The sequence below is a fragment of the Mirounga leonina genome, unplaced genomic scaffold, assembly GCF_011800145.1.
Source record: "Mirounga leonina isolate KUSES-001 unplaced genomic scaffold, KU_Mleo_1.0 Mir_94, whole genome shotgun sequence".
Taxonomy (NCBI): domain Eukaryota; kingdom Metazoa; phylum Chordata; class Mammalia; order Carnivora; family Phocidae; genus Mirounga; species Mirounga leonina.
The window spans coordinates 4,233,321-4,248,996 of NW_023270855.1; the positions used below are offsets into that span (position 1 = coordinate 4,233,321).

Consider the following 15,676-nt stretch of genomic DNA (forward strand, 5'->3'; position numbering starts at 1 on the left):
GATACATGTCTTTCTCTGATTGAGTTATTTCACTCAGCATAACACCCTCCAGTTCCATCCACGTCATTGCCAATGGCAAGATCTCATTCCTTTTGATGGCTGCATAATATTCCATTGTATATATATACCACATCTTCTTTATCCATTCATCTGTCCATGGACATCTTGGCTCTTTCCAGTTTGGCTATTGTGCACATTGCTGCTATAAACATCAGAGTGCACGTACCCCTTCGGATCCCTACATTTGTATCTTGGGGGTAAATACCCAGTAGTGCAATTGCTGGATCGTATGGTAGCTCTATTTTCAACTTTTTGCGGAACCCCCATACTGTTTTCCAGAGTGGTTGTACCAGCTTACATTCCCACCAACAGTGTAGGAGGGTTCCCCTTTCTCCACATCCCCACCAACATCTGTCGTTTCCTGACTTGTTAATTTTAGCCATTCTGACTGGTGTGAGGTGGTATCTCATTGAGGTTTTGATTTGGATTTCCCTGATGCCGAGCAATGTTGAGCACTTTATCATGTGTCTGTTGGCCATTTGGATGTCTTCTTTGGAAAAATGTCTGTTCATGTCTTCTGCCCATTTCTTGATTGGATTATTTGTTCTTTGGGTGTTCAGTTTGATAAGTTCTTTATAGATTTTGGATACTAGCCCTTTATCCGATATGTCATTTGCAAATATCTTCTCCCATTCTGTCGGTTGTCTTTTGGTTTTGTTGACTGTTTCTTTTGCTGTGCAAAAGCTTTTTATCTTGATGAAGTCCCAATAGTTCATTTTTGCCCTTGCTTCCTTTGCCTTTGGCGATGTTTCTAGGAAGAAGTTGTTGCACCTGAGGTCGAAGAGGTTGCTGCCTGTGTTCTCCTTTAGGATTCTGATGGACTCCTGTCTCACATTGAGGTCTTTCAACCATTTCGAGTCTATTTTTGTGTGTGGTGTAAGGAAATGGTCCAGTTTCATTCTTCTGCATGTGGCTGTCCAATTTTCCCAACACCATTTGTTGAAGAGACTGTCTTTTTTCCACTGGACATTCTTTCCTGTTTTGTCAAAGATTAGTTGACCATAGAGTTGAGGGTCCATTTCTGGGCTCTCTATTCTGTTCCACTGATCTATGGGTCTGTTTTTGTGCCAGTACCATACTGTCTTGATGATGACAGCTTTGTAATAGAGCTGGAAGTCCGGAATCGTGATGCTGCCAGCTTTGCTTTTCTTTTTCAACATTCCTCTGGCTATTCGGGGTCTTTTCTGGTTCCATACAAATTTTAGGATTATTTGTTCCATTTCTTTGAAAAAAGTGGATGGTATTTTGATGGGGATTGCACTGAATGTGTAGATTGCTCTAGGTAGCATTGACATCTTCACAATATTTGTTCTTCCAATCCATGAGCATGGAACGTTTCTCCATTTCTTTGTGTCTTCCTCAATTTCTTTCATGAGTATTTTATAGTTTTCTGAGTACAGATCCTTTGTCTCTTTGGTTAGATTTATTCCTAGGTATCTTATGGTTTTGGGTGCAATTGTAAATGGGATCGACTCCTTAATTTCTCTTTCTTCTGTCTTGTTGTTGGTGTATAGGAATGCCACTGACTTCTGTGCATTGATTTTATATCCTGCCACTTTACTGAATTCCTGTATGAGTTCTAGCAGTTTTGGGATGGAGTCTTTTGGGTTTTCCACATAAAATATCGTATCATCTACAAAGAGTGAGAGTTTGACTTCTTCTTTGCCGATGTGGATGCCTTTGATTTTCTTTTTGTTGTCTGATTGCTGTGGCTAGGACTTCTAATACTATGTTGAATAGCAGTGGTGATAGTGGACATCCCTGCCGTGTTCCTGACCTTAGGGGGAAAGCTCTCAGTTTTTCCCCACTGAGAATGATATTTGCTGTAGGTTTTTCATAGATGGCTTTTATGATATTGAGGTATGTACCCTCTATGCCTATACTCTGAAGAGTTTTGATCAAGAAAGGATGCTGTACTTTGTCAAATGCTTTTTCTGCATCTATTGAGAGGATCATATGATTCTTGTGCTTTCTTTTGTTAATGTATTGTATCATGTTGATTGATTTGCGGATGTTGAACCAACCTTGCAGCCCAGGGATAAATCCCACTTGGTCGTGGTGAATAATCCTTTTAATGTACTTTTGGATCCTACTGGCCAGTATTTTGGTGAGAATTTTTGCATCCATGTTCATCAAGGATATTGGTCTGTAATTCTCCTTTCTGATGGGGTCTTTGTCTGGTTTTGGGATCAAGGTAATGGTGGCCTCATAAAACGAGTTTGGAAGTTTTCCTTCCATTTCTGTTTTTTGGAACAGTTTCAGAAGAATAGGTATTAATTCTTCTTTGAATGTTTGTAGAATTCCCCTGGGAAGCCATCTGGCCCTGGGCTTTTGTTTGTTGGGAGATTTTTGATGACTGCGTCAATTTCCTTAGTGGGTATAGGTCTGTTCAGGTTTTCTATTTCTTCCTGGTTCAGTTTTGGTAGTTGATACATCTCTAGGAATGCATCCATTTCTTCCAGGTTATCTAATTTGCTGGCACAGAGTTGCTCATAATATGTTCTTGTAATTGTTTGTATTTCTTTGGTGTTGTTTGTGATCTCTCCTCTTTCATTCATGATTTTGTTGATTTGGGTCATTTCTCTTTTCTTTTTGATAAGTCTGGCCAGGGGTTTATCAGTCTTGTTAATTCTTTCAAAGAACCAGCTCCTAGTTTCGTTGATCTGTTCTACTGTGCTTTTGGTTTCTATTTCATTGATTTCTGCTCTGATCTTTATTATTTCTCTTCTCCTGCTGGGTTTAAGCTTTATTTGCTGTTCTTTCTCCAGCTCCTTTAGGTGTAGGGTTAGGTTGTGTACTTGAGACCTTTCTTGTTTCTTGAGAAAGGCTTGTATTGCTATATACTTGCCTCTTAGGACTGCCTTTGCTGCATCCCAAAGATTTTGAACAGCTGTGTTTTCATTTTCATTGGTTTCCATGAATTTTTTAAATTCTTCTTTAATTTCCTGGTTGATCCATTCATTCTTTAGTAGGATGCTCTTTAGCCTCCATGTACTTGAGTTCTTTCCGACTTTCCTCTTGTGATTGAGTTCTAGTTTCAAAGCATTGTGGTCTGAAAATGGGCAGGGAATGATCCCAATCTTTTGGTACCAGTTGAGACCTGATTTATGACCTAGGATGTGATCTATTCTGGAGAATGTTCCATGGGCACTAGAGAAGAATGTGTATTCCGCTGCTTTGGGATGGAATGTTCTGAATATGCCTGTGAAGTCCATTTGGTCCAGTGTGTCATTTAAAGTCTTCATTTCCTTGTTGATCTTTTGCTTAGATGATCTGTCCATTTCAGTGAGGGGGGTGTTAAAGTCCCCCATTATTATTGTATTGTTGTCGATGTGTTTCTTTGCTTTTGTTATTAATTGCCTTATATAATTGGCTGCTCCCATGTTAGGGGCATAGATATTTACAATTGTTAAGATTGTCTTGTTGGATAGACCTTTTAAGTAGGATATAGTGTCCTTCCTCATCTCTTACTACAGTCTTTGGTTTAAAATTTAATTTGTCTGATATAAGGATTGCCACCCCAGCTTTCTTTTAATGTCCATTAGCATGATAGATGGTTTTCCACCCCCTCGTTTTCAATCTGGAGGTGTCTTTGGGTCTAAAATGAGTCTCTTGCAGACAGCATATCGATGGGTCTTGCTTTTTAATCCAATCTGATAGCCTGTGTCTTTTGATTGGGGCATTCAGTCCATTTAATTCAGCGTAACTATTGAAAGATAGGAATTTAGTGCCATTGTATTGCCTGTAAGGTGACTGTTACACTATATTGTCTGTGTTCATTTCTGGTCTATGTTGCTTTTAGGCTCTCTCTTTGCTTAGAGGACTCCTTTCAAGATTTCTTGTAGGGCTGGTTTCGTGTTTGCAAATTCCTTTAGTTTTTGTTTGTCCTGGAAGCTTTTTATCTCTCCTTCTATTTTCAATGACAGCCTAGCTGGACATAGTATTCTTGGCTGCATATTTTTCTCGTTTAGTGCTCTGAATACATCATGCCAGTCCTTTCTGGCCTGCCAGTTCTCTGTGGATAGGTCTGTTGCCAATCTAATGTTTCTACCATTGTAGGTTACATATCTCTTCTCCCAAGCTGCTTTCAGGATTTTCTCTTTGTCTCTGAGACTCGTAAGTTTTACTATTAGATGTCGGGGTGTTGACCTGTTTTTATTGATTTTGAGAGGGGTTCTCTGTGCTTCCTGGATTTTGATGCCTGTTTCCTTCCCCAAATTAGGGAAGTTCTCTGCTATAATTTGCTCCAATATACCTTCTGCCCCTCTCTCTCTTTCTTCTTCTTCTGGGATCCCAATTATTCTAATGTTGTTTTGTCTTATGGTATCGCTTATCTCTCGAATTCTGCCCTCGTGATCCAGTAGTTGTTTATCTCTCTTTTTCTAAACTTCTTTATTTTCCATCATTTGGTCTTCTATATCACTGATTTTCTCTTCTGCCTCATTTATCCTAGCAGTTAGTGCCCCCATTTTTTATTGCACCTCATTAATAGCCTTTTTGATTTCGACTTGGTTAGATTTTAGTTCTTTTATTTCTCCAGAAAGGGTTTCTATAATAATGTCCACGTTTTTCTCAAGCCCAGCTAGTATCTTTAAAGTCATGATTCTGAACTCTAGATCCGACATTGTACTAATGTCCGTATTGAGTAGGTCCCTGGCAGTCGGTACTACCTCTTGTTTTTTGTTGAGGTGATTTTTTCCGTCTTGTCATTTTGTCCAGAGGAGAACAGATTAATGAGAGAACAAAATGCTAACAGGGTAACAACGTCCCCAGAAAATATACTCTAAACAAATCAGAAAAGACCTGAAGCCGGGGGAAAAGAAAGGGAAAGAAAGAAAAAAGAAAAAAAAAAAGATAAAAACAAAAACAGAATATGATCAAATATGATCAGGCTGGTGCATAGATCAGTGCCACACACTAGATTTTGGGTGTATTTTGCTCTGTTAGAAGAAAGTGCCCCCCAAAATTTTAAAGAAAGAAAAACTTATATATGTACAAAAATAAGGATTGATATGATGAAGGGATAGAATATGACTGTAAAGATGAAAATTATAAAAAATTTTATAAAAGGAATTGATAAGAAGTTGTTTGAAAAAAGAAAGCAGAGGATTTAAAAAAAAAAAAGAAAAAAAAAGGCAGAGAATGTGATCAGGCAGGAGAGAAGAACAAAACCATACACTAGAGATTTAGGGTATATTTTGATCTGTTAGAAGAAACTATCTCAAAATTTTAAAGTGAGAACAACTTATATATATATGCCAAAAATAAGGGTAACTACTATGAAGGATAGAATATGACTGCAAAAATGAAAAATAAAAATGTTTTTTAAAAAAGGGATTGATAAGATGTTGGTTGAAAAAGGGAAAAAGAAAAATTAAAAAAGAAAAAAAGAAAAAAAGACAGTTAAAAAAAAAATTAACTTTGAAAGACTAAAGAATCACGGTAAAAAAGCCACTCCCCTAGCGCTGGAGTTCTGCCGTTCTCATTGATCGGTAAACTTGGCCTTGGCTGGCTGTTCTCGCTGATCTTCTGGGGGAGGGGCCTGTTGCTGTGGTTCCCAAATATCTTTGCCGGAGGCGGAATTGCCCCACCCTTGCCCGGTCTGGGTTGAGTAATCTGCTCAGGTTGCTCTCTGGAGCTTTTGTTCCCTGCGAGCTTTCCCTACAGCTTTGGAGGTGGAGAGTGAAAATGGCGGCCTCCCAATCTCCGCCCCGGAGGAGCTGAGAACTCGGGGCCCCGCTCCTCAGTAAGCCCACAGAGAAAAGCCTCCAGTCACTCCCGTCTCCCCGGTCTCCGGCCGCACTCCGTGCTCACCCAGCCTGTGACTGAGCGTTTCTATCTCTGGCACCCGACTCGGTGTGGAGTCTCCAAATCCAGCAGATTCCTGCGGTGCGCTCCCACACCTCTCCTCCCGGGGGAAGAAGGGGAGTCTCCCCTTATCTGCCGCCTGTTGGGTCCCTGTTGGAGGAGCAGTGGCCCGACTGTGCCGCGGATCATGGTTTATGGCAACTCTGAGCTGAGAGCCCGCGCCTTGGCTCCGTCTCTGCAGCCGGCTTCCCGCTCCGATACCTGGGAGCTCTGCCGCACTCAGGCACCCCTGGTCTTTCTGTGACCCCGAGGGTCCTGAGACCACACTGTCCTGCGAGGGTTCCACCCCTGCTGAGCCACTGGAGCGACGTCCCTCAGCGGAGCCGACTTCTAAAAGTTCCGATTTTGTGCTCCGCGGCTCTATCACTTGCCAGAAGCGGCAGACGGAGGCCCCCTCCCCTGCCGTCTATCCTCCCGAATATCGCCTCGGATTCACTTCTCCGCATGTCCTACCTTCCAGAAAGTGGTCGCTTTTCTGTTCAGAGAGTTGTTGCTATTCTTTTCTTCGATCTCCTGTTGAGTTTGTAGGTGTTCAGAATCGTTTGATCCCTATCCAGCTGAATTCCTGAGACCAAACAAAATCCAGGTCTCCCACTCCTCCGCCATCTTGCTCCGCCCCCGGCTTTTCATTTTCTTAAGTGTGAAAATATTTTATCATGCAGGAGAATGCGTTTCTCAGGAAACGCATGAAGTATTTACAAGTGAAGTGCCAGGATGTCTGCGACTCACTTTCAAATGGTTCCACGATACATATTTACAGAGAGAAAGATACATTCACTATGGCAAATGTCAGTTACTGAATCTAAGTGAAGAGTCTATGTACTACATTTCCAATGTACTATATTTTCAATCTTTTTGTAGGTTTTCAAAAATTATTTTCAAAATCAAAAGCTGGGATAAAGTTAGGCTAGACAGAAGGAGTCAGGGATGATAACATTAGCTGCCATTTATTGTGAGCATATGATGCTTTAGGCCCATTACATTTGCAAACCTTTCTTCCTTCACTACAATCCTGCAGCCTAGCCTGTGAACAGCTCACGGTGAGCATACAATGCTTACTGTTATCGGTGAAAAAACTCCACTCTGACGGGTGGATTTACTTGTTCACACAGCTATACAAGTGGCAAGGCTGGGCTCTGAACCCAGATCTCACTACTCTCGAAGCCCATGCGCTTTCTACAAGATGATGCTGCCTCTCTATTTCACAATCTACTCCACTGACAGCCACAAGAGGAAGAGAATATACAGCCTTCTTTGGTAACCTGGTCATGAATTCTTCCTTGCATCAAAAGCAAGTCCCTACTGGAACCTTATTTGGTCCTATTTAGTTTTAAAAGGAAACAACGGAATTGCAACTAAATGACATGACTCCAAGCAGACTCAAATGGAAAAACGGGATCACACAGCAATGATGTTTTACCTTCGACCTCTTCCCAATCATCTTCGCTTTCTTCCTCATTGTCTCCTTCACAGCTGCCTTTGTCCACAGCAGCCTCTCTCTGTGGGGGGTGTGACTTCTTCCGGGCACTGGCGAAGTCCCTGTGTAAAGATCACAGGAGGGAAGGTGAAGAAGGCTCATACCTCCTCATGCTACATTTAAGCTAAATGGAATCCTAAGGACTCTTTCTTCTATTTATTGTGAACCTGTTGCAATTATTTAAAGATAACGGGTGAGCTCTGAACCTCATTCCCTCCATCACTGTGAGTCTCAAGGGCTCCTCAGGACGTGCTCTGATCATCAGTCTAATACTAGATGTGCTGTCAAACAGAAAGAGTGCAATGGACTTACAGCCTAGAGCCGTGTGAGGGAAAACACAGCCGTGCCTGGAAGTGGTACAGGAAAAGTGAGAAGAAACCACAACAACAATGCAAGTTCCAGAAGTAAAAGCTGTGACGTGTATTATATATGCACAGGTGGACACCACATTGAAGAAGCGGGAATTCACGTTTGCCACTCATACCATGAGCCAACTCGGATCACTGTTTCTCCCCACCTCTATGATGTAAGGAAATGGAAGCTGGTAGAATTCTAACCTCAAGGTATGTGGGGATCTGTCCATACACAGGTATGTCACAAATAACAACAAAAGTATGGATAGCTACCTGGTTAAGTAGGTAACTACACAGATAAGCAGCTAGCTGAATATTGGCTGAAGATGCAATGGTTGCTAATATGTAATCCATTTTCGTAATTTCATACATAAAACGTGTTTAGAGCACAGTTACTTTTAGCTTTTGTAAGGTCTTGACGTGTGGTATCAAGTGAGAACATCATCTAAGATCTGAGCTCAGACATTTAAAATAAGCGAGCCTCAGTCTTCAGCTCTAAAAATACACACATTCTCTTTGCAACCACTTTCAACACCACAGTAACAAAAATTTCTCCTTAGAATAAACGTAGCGGGAATGTCCATGCGCTATGGATTTGACAGCAGTCAACTCAGTGGAGAGGGAAAGGGGGGCCCAGAGCTTTAACCGGCAGCATCCTGGTCTATGTGTATGTGGATTTCTCTGGAGAAAGAATTCAACTAGTGGGGAGAGGCAACCGGGAAGCAGGAAGCTCAGAGGCGTGCATTCACAGGAAAAGTCTAAGGGAAAAGAAGAGATGACCTTGAGGGCAAAATTCCCACGCTTTCTCATGGCTCCTGTCTACTGCTGGCCCTTCCCCGGGCTGCCTTCCTTGGCCAGGACTGCAGGCTGCTGGGAAAGCCAGCACTAAGACGGAAGAGTGGTTTCTGAAGGACCTACTACCTCTCTGTTCTTCCTCTTCCTCCCCTCCACACAACTTTCCTGGCAAGTGGACAGTCAAGTGTTCACTAGGCTTGCAGTCATTGTTCACCAATGTATTACTATGCATGTTCATTCAACTGCAAAAATCCTGGCTCGGTTTCTGCCAAACAAAAGGCCCCGCCCTAGATGCCACAGGGCCTACAAGAATGAACCAGGCATGGTTCCAGGCCTCGGAGAGCTTGCAGGGTAGTAAGCAGGGGTACGTGACCTGGGCACAAATAAGTGCAAGAAATCAGAGGGGGAAAAGGGGAAGAAACCAATGAAGACTGTCGAGTGGATGGATTCTGATCCACATCTTCAAGGTGGAAGAAAGCATTCCAGGTAGAAGGAAGAACAAGCACGATTCAGAAGTAGCAAAGTCTGAGCATGTGGCAAGTGAATGACAAGAAGTCCAGCTGGGCGGGAGCAGAGTGAACTTGAGGAGAGCAGTACAAGAGAAAGCTGGAATGGCAGGCCAGTATCTTAGGTATGTAGTTATCATTGCGCAGTAGAAAGAGCACTGGACCAGGAGTCCGAAGGCCTAAGTCTCATTTGGATTTTGCCACCGTCTAGCTATGTAACCACAGATAAATCCCTTTCTGCCAGCTCTCGTCATCTGAGAAGTCTGGGAGGCAAACTATATACAGCTGGCCCTTGAATAATGCGTGGTTGGGGCACCAACCGCTCACAGTCAGAACTCCGCACAGAACTTTCGACTCCCCAAAACGACTAACTACTACTAGGCTACTGTTAACTGGAAGCCTTACCAATAACTTGCAGTTGATTAACACATATTTTGTATGTTATATGTATTACATACCGCATCCTTCCAATAAAGTAAGCTAGAGAAAAGGACGTTATTTTTTAAATAATCGCAAGAAAAACTACATTTACAGTGCTTACTGTACTTATCAAAAAAACTCCATGTAGAAGTGGACCCATGCAATTCAAACCTGGTTGGTCAAGGGCCTACTGTAATTGCTAAGAAGAATCTTACTAGTGGTCTGAGCTCCAGCTGGAGGAGTTTAAAGATCCCATCTTTTGCACAGATCCCAGAGATGAGCTAAAAGAGACTCACAGCTCCCGGAGGGCAGAATCAAGACGTGGCTGGAAGCTTTTCAGCCATCTCACCTGAACTCCTCCCCATCGCTGAGGGCTTCATCCTTCACGACCTTGGGGTTTTCAGATTTGACAGTCACCTGGGACACTTTCTTTTTGGCTGGACCCCCAGGATCACTGCAGCCTCTCTTCCTCTTGCCTTGTGAGACTTTGGAGAGAAGGCTCCTCTTTAGAGGTTTCTTGTCTTCCAAGACATCTAGATGACCACACAGAACACGAGGTAAGGGACACAGGAAAGGCGGAGGCGGTGTGCTTTCACGGGCAAGTGATGAAAAGCCCCCTTCTGTCATCTCCCTCCAGACCCCATCTTCATCGCCAGGGCACCGTCCCTGGTTTGTTCCACAAGCAGCCTCCAGCCTCCTCCTTCCTCCAGCCCAGTTTACACCCTGCACTCCCAGTAAAAACTGGCTTCCTTTATCAGGGTTTTATTCCACTCCCTCGTGGGGTAACACGGACTGCCACATGAATCCAGTAAAATCTGGCTTCCAAATCTCAAATTGCAGCTAATAGCCAGGAAGGAAAAATACATCAATCTGCTAAGTAATACCTTGCTTATTTATTACCTGCCAAGACTAGTTATTTTAGGAGTAACCCACTATTAAGTGAAACGTTTTGAGTTCATAAACATGTCCAAGTTTTATCACCAACTTTACTATTACTAATCCATGTTTCTGCTATCTTTCAAAACCAAACCCCTGCTCAAAACATACTTCATGAAACCTTTCCAATCTAAGCCTAAAGTATATTCATATACCAACCATCTCAGCAAGCTTAGGGTTGGAAAAAGACAGTAATAATTTAAAAAATACCTTTATTTCCTTAAAAATAATTGTTGGTTTTTGTTAAAGGGAAAATTTAAAAATGCACAGGCTGCTGGCTTTAGTTAAATTAGGGTATCTAAAGGTATGGTCTGTTTCTTAACATATTAATAAATCAATTTTCAATAAAGAATAAATAACATGGCAGGGGACAATATCTTCTATTTTGCAAATATATTCATAAAAATAATTCTGAATCTGAAATAAAGCATCTTCCTTTGCCTTTGCATGACTCTGCTTCAGTTAATTTTGGAAAACAAAAATACTTTAGCCTTTTTTGAGGTTCCAAAAGCAGCAGCAATATTAACCTACCATCATATTGATTCCTTTCATTTATGGTTTGTCCTACCGACTCTACAGATAGATACTTATATTCCCCAAGAATATACTCTTGCATGGGGGAAAAGCTCTCCCTTTTGATCTAAATAAAATCATAATTTTAATAAATTTCTCATAGTAGAGGGGCATTTGTTCTAACACTAGATAAAATCACTGATTCAGTTCAGTTTCTTTAGAATGTTTTATAAAAGGAATTTATGCATTCTAATGTTTTAAACATTTTAACAGAAACACAATTTCAAAATTCTTTAGAATCTGGAGATACTTCTTATTCCAAGGCCAGAAGCTGCTTAAAGGTTTATGACTTGACAGTTTGAGTAGCATGTCCTTGAAATCAGGATTTCTGGATCTTTTCACGCTTTTTAGCCCTCTATGAACAGATGTGAAACAAAGATGTGAAACACTTCATTTTTACTAAACTACATGGGAGGATACTTCAAAGGAACCATTTCTTCCTCACCAAACTTATTTGGTTGGTTAAAAAGCACAATTGTGTAAATCTTTTTGCTTTGAAGAGAGTTAGAGGAGTTAAAAGGGGGGCAAGAATGGAGCAAGAATGGAAACAAAAAACGGTGAATCAAAAAAATTTCCAGAGTATTATTTTCATACAGTCATCCTCCCTTAGCTGTGGTTTCAGTTACCGGGGATCAACCAGTGTGGAAGCAGATGATCCTCCTTCTGACAATCTCCTGTAGGTCAATGCCCCATTCAATGCTACGTCACAATGCCCCATTCACCCCATCACTAGGCATTTTATCATCTCACATCACCGTAAGAATTCGAAGGCTGAGTACAGCACAATAAGATATTTTGAGCAAAACAGAACACATTCACGTAACTTCTACTACAGTACAGTTTTAACTGTTCTATTGTATTACTAGTTATTGTTAATCTCTTACTGTGCCTAATTTGTCAATAAAGCTTTACCATAGGCATGTACCTATAGAAAAAAACGGCATATATAGGGTTCAGTACTATCCGTGTTTCAGGCATCCACTGGAGGGGAGGTCTTGGAACATACATCCCTGCGGATAAGGAGAGGGACTACCGTAATACCCCCAGATTTTTAAAATATGAATGCCTAACCATGACATATCATTATGTACATACATTGCAATATAAATCAGTCATCTTTTAAGACAAAGGAAAATGACCTATGATAAAATGTTAAGCATGCAAAATTGTTTTTACTATAAGGTTTCCACTACTTAGAAAAACAGACTAGAAGGAAATATACCATTATTTCTGGATAGTTGTAATACTTACTTTTTAAAAAATTCTTTACATTTTTTGGGGTCCCAGAGAATCCAGAGGCTATTTCCTAGGACTCTCCAAGATCTAGAGCTACCTACCCAGTCTCCTTGAGCTCAATGTGGTAATTTCAGAAAGGCAGGAATTATCACTTTGGGTGTGACTGGCCTTCTACTGAGATTTTAGAATACCTGCTTAAAACCGCCAGTGGTATCTCATAGCACTTAGAATACAAACTCCTTAACTGGGTCTCCAAACTAAGGGTCCTGACCACCTTTCCCACCTCAATTCCTATTTGCCCCTCACTATGTCCAGCCAGCCCGCCAAGCTCATTTCATTTCCTCCTAAGTCTTTAAACTTATTGATTCCTCTGCCTAGAACTCTTCCTGAGAACTTCCTTTGAATAGCTCCTTTGGGACACTCAGTAATTGGTTCAAAATATCACCTCCTCAAAAAGGCCTCCCTTCACCACCGACTCTTAGCTGCTTCTTCCCCACCACGTCAGTTTTACTACCTCTTTTACTCTTTTCGTAACTCTCATCATCGTGTGAATTATTTAACTTTTTATTGTCTGCCCTACCAACCCCTCCCCAGGGATTGTAAGCATCATGAGAGCAGGGACCTTGCCGGTCCTGTTCACTACTAGAATTTCAGTGCCTAGAATAGTCCTTAGATATAGCAGGTGCTCGGTAAATGTTTGTTGAAGGAATTAATGATTCACATCAATGAAAGCATTAACACAGAGAAGAAACATGAAGAAATTAGAGATGCCCTAATAGAAACAAGGAAATAATGTGAAAGACTGTTTTCTTTGACCCTAAATGTTGAATGCAGCCAAGTGTCACTTTCTTTGGCATGCACTGAGGTGCTGTTAGAAACTACACTGAAGGTCATCGAGTCAGTGTCAACTGTAGCCCAAACCACAACCAGATTTTTCCTCCACCCAACCACAGCAGAGATTGTAACTCTTCCTGGAAGCTGCCTTGGGAACTTACTGGTAGCTCCTCTGGCTGAGTTTCAGTGAAGCTTGGGTGCATGCTTGCCTACACCTAAGCTGAACTGATAGAAGCTAGCCCATCTGATTACCTGACACGGACCATGGCAGGAGCGTCTATCTCACTGAAAACTCACAACCACCCTGAAAGACAGTATTATGTTTCAGAGATGAGCTTCAGAGATGAGCTTCAGAGAGGCTAAACTGTCCAAAATAATTTATGCAAGTGCACATAAACAACTACGAAGTGTTGGAGCTGCACCAACTTGGCGTCCAGATACTGTTCAGCTGGAAGGAATGGTACCCAGGCAGGTGGAATTTCCATCAGATCACAACTTTTAATTTTTGAATTGCCACATATTCAGAATACATTCCCTCTGACTGGAATAAAAACCCTTTTCACAGCCATTTGCTGAAATGTTACCCATTCTCAAAGTCACAGATCTAACATAACTCCTTCAGAGAGCATTTCCCAATCTCTCCAGTCAAACTTGATTATTCCTTCAGAAGCCACAAAGCCTGCTACCTTCTTCCAAGATATCACACTTTCTTGACTATTTTTTATAAATGTCAATACTACAGCACTCTAAGCTTCTCCAAGTAATCTCTATCTCCCATGTCAACTAGCTTGTGCGCAGCACATATTAGGTACTCCAAAAATGTTATCTGAATGAGTAAATGAATAAAATGGAACTTGTAGCATTAACTGTGAGGTAAATCACTTTCTAAGTTTAGAAATGACTTCCACTTGCCTATTTACTAATGGATGATGAACTTACGTAAAGAATCACAGGATTATTGAATCTAGTGTCATAGGAGCCCTTGCTGGTTACCTATCTATCCAGGTTATTTTAGGAACCTCAGAAATCCCTTCTACAGCATGCATTATGCAATTATTTAAGATATTTATTGAGCACTTAATAAATGCAGGGAAGGAGAGAACAATATGGGACACAGCAAAAAATAAAACATGTTTTCATAAAGTTAAATTGTGGTAAGATAGGCGATCAAAAAAGAAGCAAATAAATTAACAAGATCATTACATTATATGACAAAGGCTGTGAGGGCCTGTGATAAGGAGTACCTGGGGAAGATCACCTTAGATAAAGCACTGAAAGCGGTGTGAATTCTCAAGAACAGAAGAAATCTGCCACCCTAGAGCCACGGAGGAAGGAACATCAAAGGCAAAGGCTCAAGGTGAGAAATAACATGGCATGTTTGAGGGATGGAAAGGAAACCACTAAGGAGGGTATTTGGCAAAGAAAAGAGTCATAGCAGACAACAAGTAGCAGCACCCAAATCATGTAAGGTCTTGCAAGCATTGGTAAAGAATTTGGATTTTAGGCCAAGAGCAATGAATCGGAAGCCCCAGGTTTGAAGTAGGAACATGGCATGATCCGATTTTTTTTTTTTTTTAATCACTTGGGCTGCTGGGTGGGAAAACCATTGCAGGGGGATAAAGGGAAGTAGGGAGATCAGTAAAGAGGCATCTGTCATCGTTCAACTGAAAAGTGACGATGGCTTTAGGCAGGGATTGTGACCATGGAAATAAAGACAGGTGAAGAGATTTGAGATACAGACGGATTACATGGGTACGTGTAAGGAAAAGGAGGGCTTTACTTTAACAAGTGGGTGAAGGGATCATTTATTGAATGGGAAAAGGTGGGGGAAGGGACAGGTTTAAAGGGGAAAAATCAAGAGTTTTGCTTTGCCCTTGACAAATATTTTAAAAACCTATTTGATATCCAGGTGGAGAAGTCAGGTTGGATCGACTCTAACTCTGGGGTGAGATTTAACTGAAGATATTATTCTGGGGGGCCGCACACTACAGCACTCTGATCCATCCGTCTTCTGGGGCCACAAAATAACTTGCCATACCTTTTTCCCTAGTCAGCCCTGTGCATCTGCAGGAGGCTGGACTGTATCCTGTGGGCAACAGGGAGCAGGAAAGAGGCTACGCGGGAGAGCCAATGGGCAGGTAGGGCTCCAGGGGAATCGCCCCGGGCGCATCACTCCTCGCGAGGATTAAAGCACAGCGACGTCGATAAGGACCAGACCAGCGACACAACCGCCTGCCTCCCCCTGCAGTCGTAACGTCGTCTCCTCCGGGCAGATGGGCACGGGGCAGCCTCTGCCCCCCACCTCCAGGAGTCCGGCCTCCCCGCTCCCCACACCTTGCCTCCTGCCCTCTTCCAGCAGCTCCCCCTAAGCCCGGCTAGGTCTCGCTCTCACCCGCCTCCTTCTCCTCACGCCCGGCCATGCTCTCGCCCTTGGCCTTCCGGCCGCACGGTTCGCGTCCCTGCGGCTTCCTACCGGCCGCGCGCTTCCGAACCATATTGCCCGGGCAAGACCCCCTTCGAGAGCGACGCACCAACACCGCGGGAAGCTGAGCGCCGACTCCGCCCCAAGCGGGATCAGGCACGGCCACGCCCTTCCTTACAGACCTAGTCTACGCCCA

General features: G+C 42.3%; 1 protein-coding gene across 2 annotated transcripts in view; it reads right to left on the reverse strand.

Annotated features, from left to right (window-relative positions):
- Positions 1–15,642, reverse strand: part of XPC (XPC complex subunit, DNA damage recognition and repair factor) — a 36,606-nt gene extending 20,964 nt beyond the window's left edge. The window contains exons 1-3 of one of the 2 annotated variants that reach the window (XM_034997413.1): positions 15,451–15,642; positions 9,829–10,012; positions 7,349–7,467 (exon numbers count right to left, since the gene is read on the reverse strand). In XM_034997413.1, the coding sequence (XP_034853304.1) occupies positions 7,349–7,467; positions 9,829–10,012; positions 15,451–15,553 (406 nt within the window). In that variant the 5' untranslated portion in view covers positions 15,554–15,642. The remainder of the gene's footprint in view (positions 1–7,348; positions 7,468–9,828; positions 10,013–15,450) is intronic. The other variant, XM_034997415.1, reaches the window with a different exon arrangement.
- Positions 15,643–15,676: the final 34 nt, after the last annotated feature.